Source organism: Drosophila subobscura, chromosome E (genome assembly GCF_008121235.1).
Source record: "Drosophila subobscura isolate 14011-0131.10 chromosome E, UCBerk_Dsub_1.0, whole genome shotgun sequence".
NCBI classification, from domain to species: Eukaryota; Metazoa; Arthropoda; class Insecta; order Diptera; family Drosophilidae; genus Drosophila; species Drosophila subobscura.
In genome coordinates, this window is record NC_048531.1 from 7,749,543 (window position 1) to 7,759,437 (window position 9,895).

At 52.3% G+C, this 9,895-nt stretch overlaps 3 protein-coding genes across 5 annotated transcripts; 1 reads left to right on the forward strand and 2 right to left on the reverse strand.

Moving 5' to 3' along the window:
• Positions 1 to 231: 231 nt before the first annotated feature.
• LOC117891101 (tyrosine-protein kinase transmembrane receptor Ror2) lies at positions 232 to 3,438 on the reverse strand. Its single transcript, XM_034796286.1, has 4 exons — positions 2,802 to 3,438; positions 2,460 to 2,739; positions 2,149 to 2,391; positions 232 to 2,081 (listed from the first exon to the last, which is right to left on the reverse strand). Exons 1-4 carry the CDS (start codon positions 3,198 to 3,200, stop codon positions 772 to 774), a joined length of 2,232 nt encoding a protein of 743 aa, XP_034652177.1. The 5' UTR covers positions 3,201 to 3,438; the 3' UTR covers positions 232 to 771.
• Positions 3,439 to 3,520: 82 nt separating this feature from the next.
• LOC117891104 (NADH dehydrogenase [ubiquinone] 1 alpha subcomplex subunit 1) lies at positions 3,521 to 4,582 on the reverse strand. Of its 2 annotated transcripts, none has more exons than XM_034796292.1 (3): positions 4,404 to 4,582; positions 4,127 to 4,213; positions 3,521 to 3,709 (listed from the first exon to the last, which is right to left on the reverse strand). In XM_034796292.1, the coding sequence occupies exons 1-3, from the start codon at positions 4,500 to 4,502 to the stop codon at positions 3,623 to 3,625; spliced, it is 273 nt and encodes a 90-aa protein (XP_034652183.1). In that variant the 5' UTR covers positions 4,503 to 4,582; the 3' UTR covers positions 3,521 to 3,622. The 2 variants fall into 2 exon arrangements, with proteins under 2 accessions (XP_034652183.1, XP_034652184.1); XM_034796293.1 differs by lacking the exon at positions 3,521 to 3,709 and adding an exon at positions 3,792 to 3,896 and having other exon boundaries at positions 4,404 to 4,578.
• A 130-nt stretch (positions 4,583 to 4,712) lies between these two features.
• On the forward strand, positions 4,713 to 9,875 carry LOC117891097 (tripeptidyl-peptidase 2). 2 transcript variants are annotated; one of them, XM_034796281.1, is made up of 12 exons: positions 4,713 to 4,957; positions 5,035 to 5,371; positions 5,433 to 5,982; positions 6,039 to 6,089; positions 6,280 to 6,834; positions 6,903 to 7,024; positions 7,086 to 7,242; positions 7,300 to 7,505; positions 7,570 to 7,845; positions 7,906 to 8,922; positions 8,982 to 9,306; positions 9,376 to 9,875. In XM_034796281.1, the coding sequence occupies exons 1-12, from the start codon at positions 4,787 to 4,789 to the stop codon at positions 9,746 to 9,748; spliced, it is 4,140 nt and encodes a 1,379-aa protein (XP_034652172.1). In that variant the 5' UTR covers positions 4,713 to 4,786; the 3' UTR covers positions 9,749 to 9,875. The 2 variants fall into 2 exon arrangements, with proteins under 2 accessions (XP_034652172.1, XP_034652173.1); XM_034796282.1 differs by lacking the exon at positions 6,039 to 6,089.
• The last annotated feature ends 20 nt before the right edge of the window (positions 9,876 to 9,895 follow it).

The window sequence follows — 9,895 nt, forward strand, 5'->3', positions numbered from 1 at the left end:
TCCCCTGCCGGTGGCCTACAGCGGCTGCTACTACGACAGATACGGCTACTACACCTGCTGAGGAGGGGTGGAGAGCTGGCTACGATTATGAGTGGGGTTTATTTATACAAATTACATTCAACATTTTAGTTATAAATTCTGATTATGTAAATGTCCCAAGAAAGTTGGGCTGCTGTAGACAGTTCACTAAATATTTTATATTCCTTATTGTTTTGATGGTCTTCGGTGACTCTGTGTGTGTGTGTGTTTCTTTTTAGTGTTGCACAATGCCATGTGTGGGAGATCACTTCACTTTGATTCTGGCTCACACATACCAGTTGTGAGTGTCCTGCTTAATCCTAGTAAAAAACCCATTAAAATGCAATCTACATACATATGGTTATATGGAAAACTTAGGTCTACGGACTAGATATGAGTACGCGCACCATTTGAGTGGCGTGGCTGACATTCGTTGTGGCAAACAAGACCCAGAGCCCGATCAGAGTTTACGGAAGGCTGCGACGTGGAAGCATCCAGTGAATGGGAGACAATCAATTCCTTGCGAGTTATCAGCGCCTGTCCCTCTGATCTGGGAAATCAATATCAATTTATCAATCATCTACATATGTGTGTGTGTATAAGAGAGTGTCTTGCTGTATATGTTTAATCGTTGTATGGCCTGTCCCGGAAGACAACGGACGAGCATTCTGTTTACGATTTATGGATTACGGATTCATTGCAGACGTGTGAAACGCGACGGAGTTATTGCTGTTGTTTGAATTCGATGGAGCTCTAGAGCATTGCCTTGCACTCGTTCTCTGCTATGCTGTGCTGGATGCAGTGATTGATCTCGGCAAAGCCCGGTCGCTCGCTGGACTTACGGTTCCAGCACCGACGCATTAGCGCGTAGACGGAGAGCGGCGTGTTGTCCGGACAGCCGAGAACATTGCCCTCCTTGATGTACTTGATGACCTCCTCGTGGGTGAGCCCGAAGTACGGCTGCAGGGCGAAGGAGAAGACCTCCCAGAGCACGATGCCGTAGGCCCACACATCCGACTCCAGCGAGAATTTGTTGTACAGAATGCTCTCCAGCGGCATCCAGCGTATGGGTATGAAGTCGTTCTCGTCCCCCTTGTAGTAGTCCTGCAGATAGATCTTGTGCGAGAGCCCGAAGTCGGCTATCTTCACAGTCATGTGCTCGTTGATCAGGCAGTTGCGGGTGGCCAGGTCGCGGTGGACGAACTTCCGCTCCGACAGGTAGAGCATTCCCGCCGCAATGTCGGCGGCCATCTGCAGCAGATGCTTCTCGTTGAGCTGCAGGCGATCGCGAGGCTGAGCCTGGTGGGTGGCAAAGGGTGAGCAGGCGCGCAGGAACTCGCTCAGATCTCCCGGCGCCATGTACTCGAAGAGCAGGCACATGGGCCGACCCAGGGCGCAGACGCCGAGCAGCTTCACGATGTTCGGATGCTCGAATTCGGCCAGCAGGCAGGCCTCCCGCTCGAAGTCCATTTGCATCTGATCGCTGGCATCGTCCTTCAGCATCTTGACGGCCACCAGGAGATCGTCCTGACCAGGCACCAGACCGGGTGCCTTGGCCTGGAACACCCGACCGAAGGCGCCCTGGCCGAGGCTTCGCACGTACACAATATCGCCCCGTGGATACTCGAGCTTCTCCAGACGGGCATTCTGCTTACCCTTCGTATCCTGGATGGCCACCGTGGTGAGGGTCACACAATTGCTGTGGATGGTGGCTGTGCTGCGGATGGTGCCCCACTTGGCCAGGGTGTTCGTGTTGCCTCCCAGCGTCTCCCGACTGGTGGCCAAGTTGCCGCCGCACTCGCCGCCGCGCATCGAGGCATTGCAATCGCCAGCAGATCCACCACCCATAGCTCCTCCTGCACCAGTTCCGTTTCCAGTTCCTCCCGGCGGCTGGGAGTAATCCTTGTGCTTGGACAGCTTGTAGACTAGCAATATCAACAGGTGGAGGGCAACGATCCCTATGAAACCGATCCCCGCCAGCAGGAAAATCATTGAGGGAGTGAAAAACTTCTCCATCTTGATGGGCGTATTCAGGTCGCTGGCATTGGGATCCACATAGTCGGCTGGGAAGAAGTAACCAAAGATTAGCTGCTGCTGTTGGCAAGGGTTAGGGGGAGCTCCACGACTCACGGCATATGGGAATGTCACAGTGCTGCCAGCGCACGGATTCGTCCACTGTGTAGCACCAGGGCTGCTCCTCCTCTCCGCCCGCATTCCGGCAGTAGTTCTCGCCCTCGAGCAGCTGCGGAAACACCAGTGGTGGCTGGATGTGCTTGTGCGGATGCTGTGTGTCCCAGCGCTGGCAGGGAATGCCCGACTTGGTCACGTTCATGGTCCCCAAATAGAAGCGTCCATTGCCATTTCGACAGTCGTCTGCGAAAGCGTTAAGAATGCCATCTGTTATTTAGGGAACAATCTCTGAGGGATGGGGGGACACTCACAGCTAACTTCCGACTCCTTGATCTCGGTGAGGCCTATGTACGAGCAGTTGGGCCGCCGCATGGAGGTGTCGTAGTGCGGCAGAGCGGAGCAGTTGGGCAGCCGGAAGGAGCCGCGACTCTTGATGAACATATTGCGCTCCTTCTTCTCCTCGATGAGCACCCAATCGTTGTAGCAGAACTGCAAATGCGTGGCCTGGCAGTCCTCGAAGCAGAGTGGAGCCTTCACAGCCCTGCCCTCCTCCACATGGCAGTTGGGAAACGCATAGGCGCACAGCATTTTCTATAGATCAAAGGGAATACATAAATACGAAAGGGTTTGGGTAGGGTCAGTGGACTGCTCACCTCGGCCGCCTCGCGGCACAGACCCGTGAGGTCGCTTATCAGTTCGTCCCACAGCGCCGTGGTGGTCTGCTCGTTCTTCCAGCCACCCGTGGGGTCGTCCAGGCTGTACCACACCTGACCGACAATGTACTGCTTGCACACCTTGCCGTTGTAGGGGGCACAGTAGCCGTTGTCCTCCACTCGCTCCTTGTCGTGCTCGTGATGGCGCTGGCGCTGGTGGTGGCGTCGCGCTGGTTCCTCGATGGCGTTCTGGGAGTTGGCGTGCGCTCCGCTGGTAAGAAAGAACACGCATAGCCCCACGGAAACCACAAAAACCAACAAACTCGGTATTTTCCTCATTCCCAAAGCTAACCCCACACTCCCATTGCCACCCACTCCCACCCTCAACCGGGCCGCCATGGCTGCGTTTCTGTATATGCACGGCCGAAGCTTTGTTTTGCGCACTCTTTCTAAACGAAATCCTCGCTGCGACTCGCGGCTTCACTCATCTCACACAGCTCCAGGCGGATGCACTGCCTCTCCAGCTAATATTTAGCCACTTTCTGGCAAGTTTTCAGTGCGAATAGCCGCTCAAATCTGTTTATTTTCGCAATGTTATTCTCCTCCGACGACGCCTTTTCACCGAATACCACAAAAGTTGTCGACGCCAGGCCAACGGACTGGGCGAACGACGCACAGGGGTTCACAGGGGTGGTTTCCACCACCAAGAACAGGGTTGCTAAATGCGCGGCAAAAGCCAAAACCCAACCAAAGGGGAGGCCCTTGACTTTATTCTGAATCGCAATAACAGCAAAACATATTTATATTTCTCTGAATTGTTTCTAATTTTCCTGATCGCCCATATTGAAGTCATCATTCTGCTCGATATTTTGACTGTTTTCTTCCTCATCGGGAATGGCATCAAGTCCCTGGAAAATAAGGGGGCTGGCTATAGCACTGTGCAATGGAATTTCCAAGCAAAACTACAGGAAAACTCTACAAAGACCAATCTTTCACTTCCGCACTATACGTTTATTCACTTTTGCACTTAAGTTTTAGAGAAATTTCACTTAGATCAACTTAATCCTTCTTCTCATCTGGAATGGCATCGAGACCCTGCAAGGAAATTAATGGTGTCTCAATACAGAGGATCGTTTCTGTGAAAATTATAAATGAACGTGCCACATGGGAATGCAATGAGAAACGAGGATCAATCGAGGATCCATTGTGAGAAACAATAAATTAAATTGCGAAATTAATAGAACCAACACCCAAATGCAATGCAAACACTAACCAACAAAATGCAGAGAATATGTAAACAACACTTATCAACAAATATCACTTACATTCATCAAGTACGGATTATCGGTCAGTCGGAAATCGCGTTGGTACATCACACGGCTGAAACGCTCGTCCATGTTGCGACGGAAGGCCTGCGGAAGTGTAAAAAAAATACATTAGAAATCATTGCAAAAGTGTTCCGGCCATCCATAAACTATTTGCAACACGCCGCACATTCCGCAGTGCTTGAAATATGTTAAATAAATGCCGTCTTGTGCCCAATCAACTGCGATTATATAAGAACTTGGGTTTGCTCGGCCAGAAGGCAGCGATCGAACTCACATTGCCCAGGGTGAGCTTCTGCACGCCGTACGTGGCGTATATGGGCACGGACAGGAGCACCGTGATGATAGCAGCACCAGGTAGGATTTCGAACCACATCTTGCCAAGAAAAAGTGTCTTGTTATTTTTTGCACAAACGGGAAAACAGACACGGACAAATCAGCTGTTTGACTGCAGTGCTGGAAAGTTTTGTTCGTTCCGCTTATCGCACGAAAATATCGATAATAGTTTTACCCCAGTATCAAATATATTTTCAACAGAAATTATGTATATCGATATTTTTATACAGCAAACATTCGTTCACTTGTTCTTTTTTTCTACATAAAAAAACAGCAACAACGACATTTAGAGCACACAGCGAGAGCAGCAATAAATTCGAGAGTATGAGTATGGCTACAAGCGGAATTGTCGAGTCATTTCCCACGGGTGCCCTGGTGCCCAAGGCGGAGACAGGAGTCCTAAATTTTCTGCAAAAGTATCCCGAATACGACGGTAAAGATGTAACAATTGCCATATTCGATTCCGGTGTGGATCCTCGTGCCACAGGACTGGAGGTGAGTTGGCACTTTTAAAAGTAGCTTGCATTCTGCATCAATTATACTGCTGGATGCACTTGTGTGCGTTTCTGTAGACGCTCGTTGACGGCAAAACTATTAAAGTGATTGAGCGCTACGACTGCTCGGGCTGCGGCGACGTAGATATGAAGAAGAAGGTCACTCCAGATGAGAATGGAACGCTGAAGGGTTTGTCGGGCACCACCCTGAAGCTCAGTCCCGAGCTGCTGGCCCTCAACACGGACGCCGACAAGGCGGTTCGCGTGGGACTCAAGTGCTTCGGAGATCTGGTGCCCTCCAAGGTGCGCGACAACATTGTGGCCCAGGCGAAGCTGAAGCACTGGGACAAGCCCCACAAGATTGCCACGGCCAACGCCAGTCGCAAGATATCAGAATTCGAGTCACAAAATACAGGTGAGTTTGCCAGCAAAAGCTTCACTTGAGCAGCCACAAAATATATTCATGCTGCTTGCAGGAGAAGCGCCCAAGCTGCCGTGGGACAAGAAAATCATCAAAGAGAATTTAGACTATGAGCTGGAGATGCTGAATAGCTATGAGAAGGTCTACAACGATGTTAAAACCTCGTACGACTGTGTCCTCTTTCCCACGGCCAACGGTTGGCTGACGCTCATCGACACCACCGAGCAGGGCAACCTGGACCAGGCCCTGCGCATTGGCGAGTATTCGAAGACGCACGAGACCCAGAACGTAGACGACTTCCTCTCGATATCTGTGAACGTCCACGATGAGGGCGATGTGCTGGAAGTCGTGGGCATGTGTTCGCCCCATGGTACCCACGTCTCGTCGATTGCCAGTGGCAACCACAGCTCCAGGGACGTCGATGGCGTTGCACCGAATGCCAAAATTGTGTCCATGACCATCGGAGACGGGCGCCTGGGGTCCATGGAGACTGGCACCGCTCTGGTGCGTGCCATGATGAAGGTTATGGAGCTGTGCCGCGAGGGCAGACGCATCGATGTGATCAACATGAGCTACGGGGAGCATGCCAACTGGTCCAATAGCGGGTAAGCGAGTGCGAATGGCCTAATGGAAGCTAACCCAAAAGTGCCTGTTTCTCTAGCGAGTTTGCTGATAAGCGTCGAAGGGTAAAGAAGATTGGTGGGTGTTCGAGGTAAATGCAACCCACAAAACTATCAGTATCAGAACTCTCTTCTCACACTCTCCACACCTCCACTCCACTCCTCTTTCTCCGACAATTATGATCTGAACATCAGATAAACACGCTACAGCAAACATTCACCTCTCTGATATATCAATTAAATTTAATCTCTGCTCTGCTCTGCCTCCCTAATCTCTTTCAGCCGCGTTGGCGACCTAATGAACGAGATCGTGAACAAGTACGGCGTTGTCTGGGTGGCCTCCGCTGGCAATCATGGCCCAGCGCTCAGCACCGTTGGCACACCGCCCGACATCAGTCAGCCGAGCCTGATTGGCGTGGGCGCCTATGTCTCGCCCCAGATGATGGAGGCGGAGTATGCGATGCGGGACAAGCTGCCCGGCAATGTGTACACCTGGACATCGCGCGATCCCTGCATCGATGGCGGCCAGGGCGTTACGGTCTGTGCTCCAGGTGGAGCCATTGCCTCCGTTCCGCAGTTCACCATGAGCAAGTCGCAGCTGATGAATGGCACCAGCATGGCCGCACCGCACGTCGCCGGTGCTGTGGCCCTGCTCATCTCCGGGCTCAAGCAGCAGAACATCGAGTATTCCCCGTATAGTATTAAGCGTGCCCTCAGCGTGACGGCCACCAAACTGAGCTACGTGGATCCCTTTGCCCAGGGTCACGGTCTGCTGAATGTGGAGAAGGCTTTCGAGCATTTGGTGGAGCATCGTCAGTCCAAGGATAATATGTTGCGGTGGGTCTTAGCCTCTTTGGTGTCCTCCGCTTGGAGTATTCAACATTCTGTTTGATGTGCTCTTGCAGGTTCTCGGTTCGCGTGGGCAACAACATGGCCAAGGGCATCCACGTTCGCCAGGGACTACTCCGCAATTTCATCGATTTCAATGTCAACATCGAGCCGGTCTTCTTCAACGACAAGGAGACGGGTTAGTATCCAAAACAGCATCCGATAAGCGGCACCCACTAAATGTTTCTCTGCCTCTACAGATCCCAAGGACAAGTTCAACTTTAATGTGCGCCTGAATCTGATAAGTTCGCAGACTTGGGCACAGTGCGGCTCCTTTCTGGATCTCAGCTATGGCACTCGCTCCATTGTCGTTCGCATCGATCCCACGGGACTTCCTCCAGGCGTACACAGCGCTGTGTAAGCAGTTCTCCCGCCCAGCTCTCAGCCAGCAATTTATTACCCTTTGCTTTTCAGCATTCGAGCCTACGACACGGACTGTGTCACCAAGGGCCCACTCTTTGAGATCCCCGTGACTGTGGTGCAGCCCCATGTGCTGGAGTCTGATGTGAACACGCCCATCTTCGAGCCAGCCTCCTCCAAGGGGGACAATAGCGTAGAGTTCCAGCCCAATACCATACAACGGGACTTTATCTTGGTGCCAGACCGAGCCACCTGGGCAGGTAAGATTACCCCTGGCAATGTTCAGCCTCGGCACGAACTGAAATACTTTGCGTCTTTTTGCAGTGCTACGCATGCGCATCACCGATCCCAATCGGGGCAAGGACACGGGCAAGTTCTTCCTGCACACCAATCAGCTGCTGCCGAAGCAGTCGTGCCGCAAGAGCGAGACCATGAAGATCATTTCCGTGAGCTCGGATCATGAGACGACCACCACATTCAAGGTGAAGGCTGGCAAGATTCTGGAGCTGTGCATAGCCAAGTATTGGTCCAACTATGGCCAGAGTCACTTGAAGTACAGCCTGGAGTTCCGTGGCGTTGAGGCCTTCAATCCCAATGCATGTGAGTCTTGCCATCGAAGCTCAGGATCAGATCCTTCGATTAATCCTTTATCCTTTGCAGATGTCATGCACGCTGGCAAGGGCATTCACAAGCTGGAGATCGAGGCCCTGGTGGCGGAGGATATCCAGCCACAGCTGCAACTGAAGGCTGCCGCCGTTGTGCTCAAGCCCAATGAGGCAAAGATCTCGCCATTGAGCGCCAGTCGCGACGTCATACCAGAGGGACGACAGGTGTACCAGAACCTATTGGTGTACAGTCTGAACGTGTCCAAGGTGGCGGAGGTGTCGCTCCATGCACCGATCTTCAATGATTCGCTGTACGAGTCGGAGTTTGAGTCCCAGATGTGGATGCTCTACGACGCGAATAAGGCCTTGGTGGCCACCGGCGATGCCCACTCGCAGAATTTCTTCACGAAGCTGGAGAAGGGCGAGTACACCATCCGGCTGCAGGTGCGTCACGAGAAGCGCGATCTGCTGGAAAAGATCGCGGACGCCAATCTGGTGGCCACGTTCAAGCTCGTCAACTTCATCAACCTCGACTTCTACGAGAACTACAACCAGTGCATTGTAGGTGGGCGCAAGCTGACCGCGGCCGTGGTACGGCGTTCCACTCGAGTGGTGTACGTTGCTCCCATTAGCCAGGAGCGCCTTAACAAGGCCAATCTGCCGGCCCAGTGTGCCTGGCTGTCGGGCAATCTGGTCTTCCCCAAGGACGAGGCAGGTCGTCGTGTGGCCCTTCACTCGTTCAGCTACATCCTCAATCCTGCAGAGAAGAAGCCAAGTTCATCCGGCAACGGCAACAACTCTGCAAACAACTCGGCAGCAGCAGCAGCAGCGGCAGCAGCTCCCGCTGCCGTCAGCGCCAATACAGCCAAGCCAAAGGCGCCGGCATCGCCGCCATCAGCCACATCCGTCCAGCCGGCTAATTCGGCTGCTGGCGATGGAGGCGCCACGCAGACCGACACTCCCCCGGAGGGCAATGGCGGCAGTCCCGTCTCGCCCAAGAAGGGAAAGACAAATTCGGATGAATACGCCGAGATATTGCGAGACTTCCAGTGCACGCACATCGTCAAGTGTGGTAAGACATTGTCCAGATCCATGGGGATGGGGATATCATTGCAATGCCTTCTCTTACAGAGCCCGAAATGGCCGAGAAGATCTACAACGAGGTGGTGGAGGCGCATCCCAAGCATTTACAGGCCCATCTGCTGCTCATCCAGAACATCGAGGCAGCGCAGTTGAAGTCGGCTTTCCCTCTGACCTTTACGAATGGCCAGAAGAGCGAGAAGCCTGAGGGCTGCAATGTCGAGCAGCAGAACGAAGAACAGAAGAAGCTGCGCAGTGCCCTGGAGCGCGTCATCAAGCTGGCCGATAATGTGATTGTGGAAACCGATGTGGAGGCGCTGCTCTCCTACTACGGGCTCAAGAATGACACTCGTCCTGATGCCGCCAAGATCAAGACGTAAGTGAAATGAAAGGCGATCCAAATTGATTAATTTTAAGTCGTTATTCGCTTTTGAAACTCTTGCAGCAACATGGACAAGCAGCGAAACAATCTCATCGAGGCATTGAGCAAGAAGGGCATAGCCATTGCCAAGTTGGCTGTCCTGGATGAGAGTCTCAAGGATCGGCTGGCCGAGATCAACGAGGTGTACACAGACATCATCAAGTTTGTGGACGCCAACGACTCGAAGGCCATACAGTTTGCATTGTGGCATGCCTACGCCCATGCCCACTACGGACGCATGTACAAGTACATTGTGAAGCTGATTGAAGACAAGCGCACACGGGAGCAGTACGATGAGCTGGCCGCCATCAACAGTGCCTTGGGGCACGAGCACATTACGGCAGTTATTAAACGCATGACGGTCACCTCTTTCCCAAGCACATACCGTTTGTTCTAAAACACTGCTCAAATAGTAGGAATTGTAATAGTATGTTCACAAACGCGATAATGCGGCTACCATTTTGTTTTATATCTAAATTAAATTAATCAATCTAAAATGTCTTTCAATAAACCACAATTGTAACGGAACGTTTTGAATCTTTGT

Coding starts and splice junctions, on each gene's coding strand:
- LOC117891101 (XM_034796286.1), bottom strand. CDS start 3,200: ATGGCGGCCCGGTTGAGGGTGGGAGTGGGTGGCAATGGGAGTGTGGGG. Junction 2,740..2,801: donor TGTGCCGCGAGGCGGCCGAG/GTGAGCAGTCCA, acceptor TTTGATCTATAG/AAAATGCTGTGCGCCTATGC. Junction 2,082..2,148: donor CTGTGACATTCCCATATGCC/GTGAGTCGTGGA, acceptor ACTTCTTCCCAG/CCGACTATGTGGATCCCAAT.
- LOC117891104 (XM_034796292.1), bottom strand. CDS start 4,502: ATGTGGTTCGAAATCCTACCTGGTGCTGCTATCATCACGGTGCTCCTG. Junction 4,214..4,403: donor AGAAGCTCACCCTGGGCAAT/GTGAGTTCGATC, acceptor ACACTTCCGCAG/GCCTTCCGTCGCAACATGGA. Junction 3,710..4,126: donor ATAATCCGTACTTGATGAAT/GTAAGTGATATT, acceptor CTTATTTTCCAG/GGACTTGATGCCATTCCCGA.
- LOC117891097 (XM_034796281.1), top strand. CDS start 4,787: ATGAGTATGGCTACAAGCGGAATTGTCGAGTCATTTCCCACGGGTGCC. Junction 4,958..5,034: donor CTCGTGCCACAGGACTGGAG/GTGAGTTGGCAC, acceptor GCGTTTCTGTAG/ACGCTCGTTGACGGCAAAAC. Junction 6,835..6,902: donor TCCAAGGATAATATGTTGCG/GTGGGTCTTAGC, acceptor GTGCTCTTGCAG/GTTCTCGGTTCGCGTGGGCA.